We start from the raw sequence: 16,338 nt of genomic DNA, 5'->3' as shown, positions 1-16,338 counted from the left end.
CTGGTACAGTAATTTTTGGTAGGAAAAAAAGGTATAGTCCCTATTTCTCTCTATGGCCACCACATTTTCTCATCCTGGTTTTAAAGGATGAATGGGTCTTTTACAGATTACTCTGTGCTGGCTCTAGGATGTAGGAGTAGTAACATTTGTCTGCCTTCATAGTAGACAAATACTTCTCTAAATGTCAGAAATCAACCCTCATAGTTTTTTTTTTAATTCTGCTAGCTTCCTCTCTGTCTCTCAAAGCAAGTGAAATGACAAAATCTCAATCACACATTCTATTATTAATATTTCTGCCTAAATTTTATATATGATTCTTTTAGGGATTGTCCTCTTGGTTTAATTTGGATGTTGTTATTTTCACTACATCCAACTGGGTCTTTACTGAGACCATGAGAATCAAATTATTTGAATCCTCCTCTTTGAAATAACAAAACTTTTTAGAAATGTAAGGAGAAGGGAAATCACCCTTCTAATACTACTACATTCATTATTTTATTGAGTCCCTGCACATTTATATTTTAATTGGCTGTATTTATAGTTTTATAGTATCACTTATTGAATATTCATTTACCTTTCTGTATAAAAATATAAATACACAGATTACATATAGAAGTAAAATGAAATAGGATACATGGTATGAGATTGTGTGCTCAAGTATATGTATATGTGTGTATATACCTGCACACGATTTATACATACCACATTATGTTTTCTTTCTTGCATAAAAAATGTCACTAGAGCTATATCTGGCATAGAAAGTTCTTTCTAGCTAGAGTCGCTAATTTCCTTTTTTAATCAGGAGTTCCCATTTGAAAACTTTGTTGCCGTTTTCTGTGGATTTTTTTATTCTGCTTGAAAGAATCAGAGCACTCTTCCTGTTAGTTCTTGCCTGCCTTTGGCTTGCATGTCTTGCAAGTTGTGTTACAAGGATCACTGCAAAAGCATAACATAGGTCATTATGGTGGCTTTATTAAAGATTGCAACATTGCATGATAAGCAAAACTCTGGACTACCACATAGAAACCTTGAGGAAGTTACTCAGGAAAATAAGAACTTGCTATGTCAAAACTAGCTTTACCAAGAACTGAAGTTGCTTAAAAGTAATGAATAGATTCTAATTTCCTGAGTGCTACTGTAATAGCTAAATATCAAGGCAATTTCCTGAGGCTAGTTTGTCTCTAGGACACACCTCTGACTCAAAGGTCATTTTCTTCTTTGGCATGAAGTTAGCTCAGAAGCTGAATAGAATAGACATAAGATGTATATATGCACTTCTTAGAAAGCCGTATTGGGAACTCATCAACATAGTCCTCAGCAATAGACTAATGTACTTAGTTGAATTAATTTAGAAAATAAGCAGGACTCTCATAAATAGTCTACCTGCTCCTGTCCAAAGGTTTCTTCCCTGGCTCATAGACAGTGTCAAAGCATTTAAAAAATGGAATTTAGAAACTGAAATTGGAGTTTGAATGAAACGTATGTAAGTTGCTAATTTACCCAGTTCCTTTCTCATTAAATGCCATTAATTGGAATTATAATATCAGAAATTGCCTAGTTCCTGCCTTGTTATAGATTGAGTGACAGAAAAGGTTAAGAGGATGCTTTTGCTTTGAAATTTTGCCCAGACCTGTGTTTCTCATGATAAGACACCCAAGGCCCCTCAATCTGATTGATGTATGTTTTCCTTTCCTGAATTTCATTTGTGGCATATTCCATTGAACATTTGATTCTTCTTCTCAGCTTATCTGTCCCAGTTCCATATGTGCCCGTTATCACATTTACATGTAAATAGGAGTCAGGTTCTGTGGTCAGTTAATACCATGAAGCCCTTCTATTAAAATATGGATGTACCTAACCAGATGCATTGACATGTTATTGTTATTAACAATTCCAATTGAAATGGATTTGAATTTACAGAAAGTGTTTCCTCTTGGGTAAGTTTAGGTCTAAGGGGGTGGGGTTGGGTGCTTGTTGCAGCTGGTGTGGCATTGAGGGGGCAGCAGGGACATGGCCTCTCTAGGAGCTCCACAGGCCTTGGCAGTCACTTAGACTTTTGTGGGTATTTTCCGTTTCAGCCCAATTTCAGATAGTAAAGCTTTGCTGTTTCCCTTCTGACCTTCCCTTATTTTGCTGCAGATCTTACTCTAGCACCTCCATAGAAGAGGCCATGAAAAGGGGCGAGGACCCTCCCACCCCGCCACCGCGGCCACAGAAAACCCATTCCAGAGCCTCCTCCTTGGATCTGAATAAAGTCTTCCAGCCCAGTGTGCCAGGTGAAGTGCCCTTCTGCACGCCAGCCCTTCCCTTTCCTGTTGGAGTTAGTGGATGGGTGTCGCCACAGAGGTCTCTATGGGTCCAGAGAATAAGCAGACCAGGCCCAACTGGCCTTCACGTGGCTGGGGTGTCCTTAGGTAGGAAGGCCCTTCTAGGCACATAGATACTGTGTGTCTGGAGCCTTGCCCACATTCATGATGGACCAGGAATTACAGAATTCTGTACCCAGAGGATGAAAATGCTTCATCCCCAGACAGCCCACTGAATGTTTGGCCAGGGTCTTGTTCTTTGCATCATCATGGTAATTTGTGTCCAGGATTGCCATCTCTTGTTTCCTCAGATGCTTATGCTGTTCTGTGAAAGGTCTCGGTGATTATTGCCTGGCCAGAATTTTCTGCATTTTATACTTTTGGTGAAGATCCTGTGTCCTCCAAGTGTTAATGCTAAGGGGGGCTCTGCCTTCTAAGTGACCGATGATTAGGTGTTTGGTGTAGGTGTCTAAGGCAAGGGCTTCTTCAGGTTGGCTGCTCTGGAGCTTCTGGGGATGGGACTTGCTCAAGTCAGCTGCTGTACAGCTGGGACAGGGGCGTTGCGGTTGTGTTCACTCCCCTGGCATCCTGTGAAAAGGGGCTGTCCTCCTGGGGAGACTGTGGAAGCACAAATGGGAGCCGTACCTTGAAGGGAGCGAAGGTGCTAGCATACAGGGCTATCCAGAGTGTTATTTTGGGAGCCACAAGGGCCTTTCCATTGACTACTGCAGGCAAGCTATAAATGCAATAATTTCCTGGAACTTTTTTCTATATCTATGTGCATTTTAAATCAACCTCAGATGCTAGTGATTTGCAGGTGGTTATCCATTTGACTAAAGCAAGAAAAGACTCTCCTTGGCTCACACATTAGCATGATTGCTATGTCCTGACAGAGCTCAGCATGTTTTATTTGTTCTAATAAAGTACTCTCCTCACATAAAAGTTACAGATTGTTTTTTAATATACTAGAATCTGGAACTGTCTATGAAATTTGATTCTCTGCCATGAGTTCATCAGATAAAAATTTGTCTTGAATTTTCCCCCATACTTTGATCCAAATTCTGGCATAATTTCATAGTAACTGGTATTTGGGGTGGGAGTAGGCACAGATGATGATGCTATAAAAATTTCACATGGCTCTGGTGGATGAAGACCTAGAAGATTTTTCTGTGGATGCAGGATTATTAAAACAATCTGGGAAGCTATCTCCATACATTTTCCTTGAGAGGAGAGAGGCTGGAAACATGCCCCCTCCCTCAGGCTATGTCTTTCCTCACGAGGAGTGCCAGCTGTGCTGGAGAATGGACGGGCCATGGCCTTTATGATGTGGCGCCCTAGAGTGGGAGAGAGAACACTGAATTTGGAGTCTAGCCCAGCTACTTATCAACTATTTGATTTTTAGCAAGTGGCTTAATCTTTTCTGTATCTCAGATTCCTAATCTGGGAAACAGGGCCAACCCTCCAGAGAATTAATGGGATGTTGATGAAATAATAGACGTCATCCAAGTAGTGCCATGTTCAGGCCCTAGACTCTCACTCCTACTGAAGACCAGTGGGGAGAGAGGGTCTGAGGAAGGTCGCTGACTCCCTGCCCCCGGTGGGAGTTGTGTGACTCATTCTCCACAGTGCCTGGGATAGCTTGCAGAAGGACCAAGCCTTGGTGGCCTGTGGCAGTCACCTGTTCATTAACAGCTTCTCTGGGCCCACTGCCCTGCTTCCCTGTTGTGCTTGCCCCGCGCCTATATCAAATGCCTGCTCCTGAGAGTTTACACAGCTTCTCTTTAAATCTCTGATGTTGATACAGCTTCAAGGGAAAAGCATTTTGGTTTGATAAATGCCAAAGAATAGTTAGATGGGTGACATCTGTATTCGTACATTAATTCCATTATCTTTCTAGTACAGTTTACACAAATGAAATTTTAATGGGCAGTTTAAATTGATCACATGAGGATCATTTCTGTAGTATGACAAGCAGGGGACACCATTGCACCTACTTAATTTGTTTGCATGTGTGCTAATTCTCACAGGAAAGAACAAAGGTCTGTCTCAACTCTGTGGAATTTTAGTGTATTCCCTATTGCTAGAAATTACTTATTAAAATTTCTGACAGTCTAGGAAAACACAGGATAGAGTCTAAACCAGTTACCATAGCGCCCTTAGTGAGAACCGCGGTTCCCTTACAGTCACCCTCTGCTGCATTTGTCTCTATGTGTCACTCTAGCTAAGCTTGGTCACACAGCATTTGCTGTCATGTATCCTGAGCTTCCTCATCAACCCTCTTTCATTTGTTTCTTTGTGCCTGTGTGGTGCGGATGTATGACGGTGGCAGTGGATTGCACCCCATGGGGGTTTTTCTCTCCCGGTCTGCCCCTACCCCTTTGCCTCCTCCTTGTCTCTTCCTCACACCCCGCTCATGTGTACTCTCCTCACTCGTTTCTCATGGGGTCCTTTGTGAGCCTCTCCCTTTCACCTCAGTGTTTACTCCTGCTCCTCTCTCCTTTCCTCTCCTTTTAGTTTCTCTCCTCCCCTCCCCTTTTAGTTTATCTACTCCCCTCACCCCTTCACAGGTGTGGGCCTCTCTTTCCCAGGCTCCCCCCATCCTCTCGCTACCCTCATGTCATAAACATGGCAGAGGTAATTCATGACTTGGTAGCTATATCTTTGTTTCCTTGTGTACTTACTTTCTTTGGCTGAAATCGGAGATGCTGACTCAAAAGCCATATACCTTTGAAGTGTAAATACACATTGCCAAACCACGCTGTCAGAAACTTGTACCTATCAACTTACCCCACCTGTAACATTGTCTGAGAATGTGTCCTCACACCCTCACTAGCACTGGCTAATGTTCATCTTTTTAATCGTTACCTATTAATGGGCAAATGTCTGCATTTCCTTGATTCCTAGTGAAGCCAAACATCTTTTCATATCATTATCAGGCATTAATATGTATTTTTTTGTGAATTGCTATGTGGAGGCACACTTAGCTTCAGGTGTTCCTGCTCTGTTCCTAATCACAGTGACCACTTGTCTTCTCTTCATTTTCCCTATGAGATTCTGAGTCTGTCTTATCTCAGACACTTGGGAATGTGAAGATGACCCTGGGGAAGCTAAGCTAATTTGCTCCTTCGTGGGGTCCATATCCTCCCAGTCCCCAGTACCCCATCTTTTGGCTAACTTTATCACTTAAGACAGACTCTACCTAGGCCATGCTATTTATAACAATAGAAGAATAAGAAAAAGTAAAGAAAATAGGGAAAGATAGTGTACCTTTTGAGAAATCTGCAGGTCAGGAAGCAACAGTTAGAACTGGACATGGAAAACAGGCTGGTTCCAAATAGGAAAAGGAGTACATCAAGGCTGTATATTGTCACCCTGCTTATTTAACTTATATGTAGACTACATCATGAGAAATGCTGGGCTGGAGGAAGCACAAGCTGGAATCAAGGTTGCTGGGAGAAATATCAATAACCTCAGATATGCAGATGACACCACCCTCTTGGCAGAAAGTGAAGAAGTAAAGAGCCTCCTGATGAAAGTGAGAGAGGAGAGTGAAAAGGTTGGCTTAAAGCTCAACATTCAGAAGACTAAGATCATGGCATCTGGTCCCATCACTTCATGGCAAACAGATAGGGAAACAGTGATCGACTTTATTTTCTTGGGCTCCAAAATCACTGCAGATGGTGACTGCAGCCGTGAAATTAAAAGATGCTTGCTCCTTGGAAGAAAAGTTATGTCCAACCTAGATAGCATATTCAAAAGCAGAGACATTACTTTGCCAACAAAGGTCTGTCTAGTCAAGGCTATGGTTTTTCCAGTGGTCATGTATGGATGTGAGAGTTAGACTATAAAGAAAGCTGAGTGTCAAAGAACTGATGCTTTTGAACCATGGTGTTGGAGAAGACTCCTGAGAGTCCCTTGGACTGCAAGGAGATCCAACCAGTTCATCCTAAAGGAAATCAGTCCTGGATATTCATTGGAAGGACTGATGCTGAGGCTGACACTCCAGTACTTTGGGTACCTGATGTGAAGAACTGACTCATTGGAAAAGACCCTGATGTTGGGAAAGACTGAAGGAGGGAGGAGAAGGGGATGACAGAGGATGAGATGGCTGGATGGCATCACCAACTCAATGGACATGAGTTTGAGTAAACTCCGGGAGTTGGCAATGGACAGGGAGGCCTGGGATGCTGTAGTCCATGGGGTCACAAAGAGTTGGACACGACTGAGCAACTGAACTGAACTGAACTGAGTGTGCAATGAAATAAGATGTAAACTTGAGTTGAAGGGGACAGATAAAATGAAGCCAGTGTTTTTAAAAATGAGAATCACAGGGCTATGAAAAACACAGTGAATGAGGATAAGTTGCTGAGTCAGAGTAGCCTAGAGTGTAGTGAAAGTGTGGAGAAGAAAGAGGATGGAGAAAAGATGCAAAGAAGCAAGCATGAGAGCAGGAAATGAAGGAAAAGGTGAGATGGTTGTTGTATAGGAGTGATGATGTTTATACAGAGGGTGAAGCAAATAGGGTAAGAGCCTGTAGAGACCAAGGGGAGGAGAGTCTGCAGACTCGGTTTAGGATTCTTGGGAAGGGAGGAATAACTTGGAAGTGGGTGGTATTAGTGCCTTCAAATTTATGATGATAGGTAACATGATATAGAAAATAATGAAGGACTGATTTAGATTGTGAGTTTATAGAAATGAATGAGCTCAACTCTGGCCGCAGGTGACAGTTGGCTTTAATTTGGTGTCTATGAAGAGGATGTGAATATGTGATTTATAGGATTCTGGCTATCATAGAGTTCCAGATAGATATATGCTGGCATTATACCAAAAATGTGTGTTTTCATAGGAAGAAATTGACATAATAGGGTCACTGTGTGGAAAAGGGAACTCATCTTTGTCACAGCTGTTCCAGGCCTTGGATCCACCCTTTTGCTGTCCCATGCAGCTGCTCTGTTAGAAAAAAAATGTACAAGAAGATCTAAGGAAGTGATGATGCAAGTGTACAAAATCTAGAGGCAGTCAAACCCTGGACTTCCTCAGTGAGGGTTAGATGTTATAGCTCTACACTTAGAGCCATGAAACGTATGTCGTCGTTGTTCAGTTGCTCAGTTGTGTCCGACTCTGCAACCCCATGGACTGCAGAATGTCAGACTTCCCTGTCCTTCACCATCTCCAAGAGCTTGCTCAAACTCATGTCCATTGAGTCGGTGATGCCATCCAACCATATCATGCTCTGTTGTCCCCTTCTCTTCTTGCCTTCAATCTTTCCCAGCATCAGGGTGTTTTCTAATGAGTCAGCTCTTCGCATCAGATGCCCAAAGTATTGGAGCGTCAGCCTCAGCATCAGTCCTTCCAATGAACACCCAGGACTGATCTCCTCTAGGATATACTGGTTGGATCTCCTTGCAGTCCAAGGGACTCTCAAGAGTCTTCTCCAACACCACAGTTCAAAAGCATCAATTCTTTGGTGCTCAGCCTTCTTTATGGTTCAACTCTCACATCCGTACATGACTACTGGAAAAACCATAGCTTTGACTATACCAACCTTTGTCGGCAAAGTAATGTCTCTGCTTTTTAAATATGTTGTCTAGGTTGATCATAGCTTTTCTTCCAAGGAGCAAGCGTCTTTTAATTTCTTGGCTGCAGCCACCATCTGCAGTGATTTTGGAGCCCAAGAAAATGAAGTCTCTCTCTGTTTCCACTGTTTCCCCATCTATTTGCATGAAGTGATGGGACTAGATGCCATGAACTTAGTTTCTTGAATGTTGAATTTTAAGCCACTTTTTTCACTCTCCTGTTTCACCTTCATCAAGAGGCTCTTTAGTTCCTCTTCGCTTTCTGCCATATAACATATAATATTACTGAAATTCCTATAAGAAAAATCAACACAGTGAAGATAATACTTTCTAGACTTTAACTTCCTTTTCCTCACTGAAACAGTTCTTTTCATAAGGTTTTTACCCCCCTCATGAAAGGGTTTCTTTTGTGACTGTGAGGGGTGAAAAGGCCCCTCCTCCCACTCTTGACACTGCCCTACCTCCTCCAAAGTCTTGGGTTTGCATCCTGAGGTTGCCATAGTGACAGCCAGCTGCTTCAGTGCCACATATAGCACTGTTTCAGCCACTGAACCTCCACCGACAGGAGCAGCAGGAATTGTGGAGGGAGATGTAGCTATCCTTTTAGAGCTTCAAACCAGGAGCCTTCATCATGTCCACACAAATCTAAGTGGAAAACTTAGTCTCTTGGATAGTGTTAGCTGCCAGGCAGTGCAAAATGAAGTCCCTGGCAGGGCCATAACTTCCCAGTGCCACACTGCTTATTTTAAGAGAGGAGATCAAGTGTTGGTGGACAGCTCTTTCCACCATATCCTGTATGGTCAAGGACATTGAGAGCCACATGTTAAAACCATTACCTTGGCCATCAAAAACCAAGGTTGGTATCTGCCAATGGGTAGCCAATGTCCTCTCTCTGCTTTAGACATACTGATAATAAAAGTTCCTTCCATTGTTAAGAAATTACCATGGACTATACAGTCCATGGAATTCTCCAGGCCAGAATACTGGAGTGGGTAGCCTTTCCCTTCTCCAGGGGATCTTCCCAACCCAGGGATTGAACCCAGGTCTTCCGCATTGCAGGCAGATTCTTTACCAGCTGAGCCACAAGGGAAGCCCAAGAATACTGGAGTGGGTAGCCTATCCCTTCTCCAGCGGATCTTCTTGACCCAGGAATCAAACTGGGGTCTCCTGCATTGCAGGCAGATTCTTTATCAACTGAGCTATCAGGGAAGCCCCAAGGTCACATATATTTCCAGTATGTATCACAATCATGGGCTTCCCTTTCCCAGATGGTAAAGAATTGCTTACAATGCAGGAGAAGTGGGTTCGATTTCTGGGTCAGGAAGATCCCGTGGAGAAGGGAATGGCAACCCACTCCAGTATTATTGCCTGGAGAATCCCATGGACAGAGGAGCCTGGCTGGCTATAACCCATGGGATCACAAAGAGTTGGACATGACTGAGTGACTAACACTTTCACTTTCATACATTATAATTATTTTTTAAGTGGATAAATCAAGATTTTTAGTTGGAGTTTAATATCAAACTCTCAACAATTAATAGAATGAAGATACAGACAAGTAGAAGGATATGTTGTTCAGTCGCTAAGTCATGTCCGACTGACTCTTTGTGACCCCATGGATGCATGCCAGCCTTCCCTGTCCTTCACTGTCTCCTGGAGTTTGCTCAAACTCATGTCCATTGAGTCAGTGACGCCATAGTAGGCCTGAAAAGCACTATGAACCAGTTCAGCATAATTAAGATTTATATAGTTTTCACAGAACAGGATACAAATTCAAGTTCCCATAGACTATAAACTGGGAGATACTGGAGCATGTCCAGGGACATGAAACAAGGTGCAAAAATTTTATGGTCTAAAAGTATTGAATTCATGTGGAATCTGTTCTCTTATCACTTGAAATTAAGCTAGAAATCAATGTTAAAAGATACATGAAAATAATCCACATATTTTCAAGTGCAGTTTGACATTTACCAAGAGAAACCTTTGATTTAGCCATAGAAGGCCTCAGGAAAGTTAAAAGACTGCAAAAACGCAGAGAGTTATTACAGAGAAGAAAGCATTTAAATGAGAAATTAATGTCAAAATGAGAAGTTAATATAAAAGATACTTTAAAAAATCCCATGTATTTGGAAATTAAATGTCCATTTTTTAATATATCCAAGAAGATAGATGTTTCTGATGGGTGTATCTAAGAAGCCATAATAAGGAAAATTAGGAAATACTTATAAAGAATAAAAATGAAAAGAGAATTCACCAGAGTTTGTTGCATGCAGCTGAACCTGCTCAATGTAGTTAAATACAATGTGGAGTCTTGAATAAGGTATGAAAACAAATAATGGACACTAGCATAAAGTTTTGTGAATTTGAACTTTGCTTATTACTGTATCACATGTTAATTTCCTGTTTTTTTTTTAAACAACAGTATTTCTTTATATCCTTGGAATTGGATTAGAAGTTTCAAGGCTCATTAAATTTTTATTTTGAGATAAATTTTCTAGATGTTTAGCAGTAATACTAGATGCTGGAATACCTGAAACTGTCAAAATTTTGAGTGACTATAAATTAGAAATCTAGCATTCCATTCATAGTAAATCAAAATGTCATAAATTTTTTAGCTAGGCAAAAATTCATAAAGTTGCTAAAATATATATATTATACATACTGTTTGTATGTATTCAAAAGCTTTTCTACCACACTTGATAAAGGCTTGAGAAAGAACAACAACAGCAACAAAAAGAGATGGAGAAATTGGAAAACATAAACTAAATGAAGTGGAAACACTGAGTACAAAATAGAAAAAATGAAACAAGTTAGATAAAAGTAACAGATCATCATATAGTCCAGTTGTTTTTAAACATGGCTGCTCATTGGAAACACATCTGCAGCTTTGGAGAAAAAAAGCAATACCTGGCATTTGTATTTTTCAAAACATTCCAAGTTAATTCTAATATGCATCTGAATTTTAAAAAGTGATTATAAGTGTTTCTATTAAATGGTAGTTTTAGTGATATAGAATTGTATTATTTTCTGTTAATCATTCATGATACGATGCTATTAAGCAAATAAAAGTTACATAATCATTATAGTAAAAGATGTTTATCAATTTTCACAATCAATAACCAGATTAAAAAAGATAATTATAATTGCAAGCTGTAATGGAAACACAATTAACCTAACTATATAAAATAATTATATATAATTTGGAGAGTTAAGTAGAGTGATGTGGTAAGTGGAAATGCATACATGCACATGTTTTCATCTGCCCAGCCAGTCTATGTCTTTTGGTTGATGCATTTAATCTGTTTACAGTTAGCGTAATTATTGATATGTATGATTCTATTACCATTTTCTTAATTGTTTTGGGTTTACTTTGTAAAGATCTTTTCCTTCTCTTGTGTGTCCTTCCTAAAGAAGTTCATTTAGCATTTGTTGTAAAGCTGGTTTGGTGGTGCTGAATTCTCTTACCTTTTGCTTGTCTGGAAAGCTTTTGGTTTCTCCATCAAACCTGAAGGAGAGTCTTGCTGGGTAGTGTATTCTTGGTTGTAGATTCTTCCCTTTCATCACTTTAAATATATCATGCTATTGCCTTCTGGCTTGTAGAATTTCTGTTGAGCAATCAGCTGATAACCTCATGGGATTTCCCTTATATGTTATTAATACTTGTTGTATTTCCTTTGTTGCTTTCAATATTTTTCTTTGTTTTTAATTTTTGTCATTTTGATTACTATGTGTCTCAATGTGTTCCTCCGTGGATTTATCTTGCCTGGGATTCTGTGCTTCCTGGACTTGGTTGATTATTTCTTTTTCCAAGTTAGGGAAGTTTTCAGCTATTCTTCAGGTATTTTCTCGGGTCCTTTCTCTCTCTTTCTGTTCTCCTCTGGGACCCCTATAATGCGAATGTTCATGTATTTAATGTTGTTCCAGAGGTCTCTTAGGCTGACTTCATTTCTTTTCATTCTTTTTTCTGTATTCTGTTCTGTGGCAGTGATTTCCATCATTCTGTCCTCCAGCTCACCTATCCATTCTCTTGCCTTAGTTATTCTGCTATTGATTCCTTTTAGTGTACTGTTCATCTTTGTTTGTTCTTTAGTTCTTATAGATCTTTGGTAAACATTTCTTGCATCTTTTCCATTCTTTCCCCAAGATCCTGGATCATCTTCACTATCATTATTCTGAATTCTTTTTCTGGAAGGTTGCCTATCTTCAGAGCTTCCTTGGTGGCTCAGATGGTAAAGAATCCACCTGCAATGCAGGAGACCCGGGTTCAATCCCAGGGTTAGGAAGATCTCTTGGAGAAACTAATGACTGCCAACTCCAGTATTCTTGCCTGGAGAATTCCATGGACAGAAGAGCCTGCCAGGCTACAGTCCATAGTGTTGCAAAGAGTTGGACATGACTAAAGCGACTTAGCACACATGCATGCCTATCTCCACTTCATTTAATTGTTTTTCTGAGGTTTTATCTTGTTCCTTCATCTGAGACATAACCTTCTTCTTTTTCATTCTGATTAATTTTTACATTGGGGTTTTTGTTTCAGCCACTGTGGTTCTTCTTGCTTCTGTCTGTCCTCTGGTGGATGAGGCTAAGAGACTTGTGTAAGCTTCCTAATGAGAGGGACTGGGAAAAACTGGGTCTTGCTGGTGGGCAGGGTTAGTGCTCCCTAAGACTTTAATCCAATTATCTGCTGATGGGTCTGGTTGCACTCCCTGTCAGTTGTTTGGCCTGAGGTGACCCAGCCCTGGGCTATGTGGCTGCTATTGTAGGGTTCATGGCAACTTCTAAGAGGACTTAAGCCAAGGGCTAGCTTACCAGACTGTCGCTGCCAGTAACCTCCCGTTCCCACAGCAAGCCACTGCCAACCCACACCTCTGGTTCAGTCTCCTGTGAGGTCATTGCTCCTTTTCTCTGGGTCTTGGTGTGTACACGATTTTGTTTGTGCCTTCCAAGAGTGGAGTCTCTGTTTTCCCCAGTCCTGTGAAAGTCCTGTAATCAGATCCTGCTGGCCTTCAAAGTGAGATTCCCAGGGGATTCCCAGTCCCTTTGCTGGATTCCCAGGCTGGGAAGCCTGATGTGAGGCTCAGAACCTTCACAACAGTGGAAAAACTTTTTTGGTATTATTGTTCTTCAGTTTGTGGGTCACCCACATGGCAGGTATGGGGTTTGATTTTATTGGTTTCTACCTCTCCTACCATCTCGTTGTGGCTTCTTCTTTGTCTTTGGACGTGGGGTATTTTTTTTTTTTTTTTTTTGGTGTGTTCCAGTGTTCTCTTGATGGTTGTTCAACAGCTAGTTGGGATTTCGGTGTTCTTTCAGGAGCAGATGAGTTCGTGTCTTCCCATTCTGCCATCTTGAACTGGAAGAACTACTTGTTACTTTTAAAAATCTAGTAGAATTATGGAATTCCTGCCCCATGCCCAGACTTTTGGGTCCTCAGTACATAGCCAGTCAAAGGTTCAGTTTGGTAGTCTGGACAATTTCTTTTTTAAAAATGACAGCTTTATTGAGATATAGTCCACATTCTATAGAATTGACCCTTTAAATTTGTACAATTCAATGACTTTTTAGTATATTCATAGCGTCGTACAGCCACAGGGCATTTTCACCACCCCCAGTGAAACCCCATACCTATTAGCAATCATTCTCCACCCACCTCTTCTCGCCCCCTGGCTGTGAGGAAGCACGACCTACTTTCTGTGTCTATGAATTTGCCTGTTCTGGACATTTCATATTAATGGAATCATACAATATATGGTCTTTTGTGACAAGCTTCTTTCTCTTAGCATCATGTTTACAAGGTTTATCCATGTAACAGAATGAATCAGTGCTTTACTAATTTTATGGGTGAATAATATTACATTGTTGTATGGGTATGGCACATTTTATTTATCCATTTATCAGTTAATAGACATTTCAGTTGTTTCTACTTCTTGTCTATTATGAATAATATAGGTATAAACAGTCATCTACAAGTTTTTGTATAAACATATATTTTTCTTTTTCTTGGACATCTATGTGAGTAGAATTTCTGAGTTCTATGTTAATTCTTTGTCAAACATTTTGAGAAACTACTGAGATATTTTCCAAAGCAGCTGTACTATTTTACCATCCCATAAGCTATGTATGAGGATTATAATTCCTTCATATCCTTGAAACCTTTCATATTGTTTGTCCTTTATTTTTTAGCCATCCTAGTAGGTATGAAGTGATATCTTTTTCTGGTTTTCATTTACATTTTCTAATGACTAATGATGTCAAATATCTTTTCATGTGCTTTTTGGCTATATTTATATCATCTCTGGAGAAATGTCTATTCAGAATCTTTGTCATTTTTAAAATTGGGTTGTCTTTTTTTGTTATTGAGTTGTAAGGGTTTTTTTATTTATTCTGGATGTAAGTCCCTTTTCAGATACATGATTAACAAATATTTTCCCTCATTTTGTGGGTTGTCCTTTCACCCTTTTTGATGATGTTCTTTGAAGTACAAAAGTTCTTAATTTTGATAAAGTCCACTTTATCTATTTTTCTTTTCTCATTTGTGCTTTTGGTGTCATATCTAAGAAACAATGCCTAACTCAAGGTCACAAAAATTTACTCCTGTTTTCTTTAAGTTTTTTATATTTTTAGCTCTTGCATTAGGTCTGTGATCCATTTGAGGTGGTTTTTGTATATAGGGGTCCAAATTATTTTTTTTGCATATGACTATTCAGTTGTCCCAGCACCATTTGTTGACAAAATGATTAACTCCTAGGTTAGTTTTCCTGGTATCTTTTTGAAAATCAGTGACCATAATATAAGGGTTTATTTCTTGACTCTTAATTCTATTCCATTGATCTGTATGTCTTTCCTTATGCCAGTACCATACTATATTGATTATTCCAGAATTGTAATGTTTTGAATTTGGAAAGTATGTAACTACCCACTTTATTCTTCTTTTTCAAGATTGTTCTGGTTATTCTGGGTCCCTTGGATTTTCATATGAAATTTAGAATCAGCTTGTTAATTTCTGTAGCTGGGATTTTGTTGGGAAATGTATTGAATCTGTAGGTAAGTTTGGTTAATATTACTATCTTCATATTTCCACCCCCCAACTTTATTGAGGTTAATTGACAAAGAAAATTTGTTTAAATATATATTAAAAATGTATATATATGTAGTACAACTTGATGTTTTTCATTGTAACAGTGTTAAGTCTTCTAGTTGTAATGGATGTATTTCCATTTATATGAGTATTTATTTTCATTCAACAATGTTTTGTGATTTTCAGCATACAAATTTCACTTCTTCAAATTCTTAGCCCTCTGTATCCTCAGTTTGTGCATCTACTGATTCAACCAATTGTGGACTGAAAGTATTAGAGAAAATAATTCCAGAAAGTTCTATACAACAAAGTTTGACATGTCATTTACATTGTAGTAGATATTATAAGTAATCTAGAGTTAATTTAAAATATATGTGAGGATGTGCATAGGTTATATGCAAATTCTACATCATTTTAAACTTCCCTGGTGGCTCAGACAGTAAAGCGTCTGCCTGCAATGCAGGAGACCCAGGTTCAATTCCTGGGTTGGGAAGATCCCCTGGAGAAGGAAATGGCAATCCACTACAGCACTCTTGCCTGGAAAATCCCATGGATGGAGCATCTTTGGATTTTTGTATCCACAGGGGGTTGTGGATTCAGTCCCACAGGGATACTGAGGAATGACTGTATTTTATTTATTTTAAGATTTTATCCTAAAGGAAATTATTTAATTTCATTTTTGCAGTCTTCATTGTTGGTGTATAGAAATATAATTTTTTTGGTTATACTGATCTTTTATATTGAAACTTTGTTGAATTTGTCTATTAGTTGTCTGGGCATGTACTGTCCTTAACTTAGATTAATGAGGTAGGGAACATACTCATTATTGGACTTCTAACTGCTTATCTAATCTTGTATCTGTCCACAAATCAAAGAGGAAATCCCTTTGAATGTTTAGGAAACACCAGCTTCCCTGGGGGCTCAGCGGTAAAGTATTGCTATCTAAATAGCAATGCCAATGCAGGAGATGCGGGTTTGATCCCTGGGTCGAGAAGATCCCCTGGGAAAGGAAATGGCAACCCATTCCAATATTCTTCTCTGAGAAACCCTACAGACAGAGGAGCCTGGCGAGCTACAGTCCGTGGGGTTGCAAGAGGGTTAGACCCAAATGAGTGACAGCAACAACAACAACTTTGAAAGAATCATTATTGAAAGTATCCAGTCTTCTGTCATATGTGAAACTAATTGATTTAGTCCCATTTGTTGAATAGTATATTCTTTACCCATCAGTATGCTGTATCCATTCTGTCCTAAGCAAGGTTTCCCTATTTGCAACAGGTTTTTTTTTGCGGGGGGGGGGTTCTCTACTCCATTAACACTAACTCCATTACTACTAGATAGCAGAATGAGAATGGCTGTTAAGAATTTGAGGCTTACT

General features: G+C 39.7%; 1 protein-coding gene across 1 annotated transcript in view; it reads left to right on the top strand.

The window, feature by feature from the left end:
• Positions 1-16,338, top strand: part of REPS2 (RALBP1 associated Eps domain containing 2) — a 240,497-nt gene that overhangs the window by 142,889 nt on the left and 81,270 nt on the right. Inside the window, exon 13 of the mRNA XM_052663622.1 lies at positions 2,140-2,276. Within this exon, the coding sequence (XP_052519582.1) occupies positions 2,140-2,276 (137 nt within the window). The remainder of the gene's footprint in view (positions 1-2,139; positions 2,277-16,338) is intronic.

Source organism: Budorcas taxicolor, chromosome X (genome assembly GCF_023091745.1).
Source record: "Budorcas taxicolor isolate Tak-1 chromosome X, Takin1.1, whole genome shotgun sequence".
Classification (NCBI taxonomy): domain Eukaryota; kingdom Metazoa; phylum Chordata; class Mammalia; order Artiodactyla; family Bovidae; genus Budorcas; species Budorcas taxicolor.
This window is presented reverse-complemented; position numbering and strand designations above follow the sequence as displayed.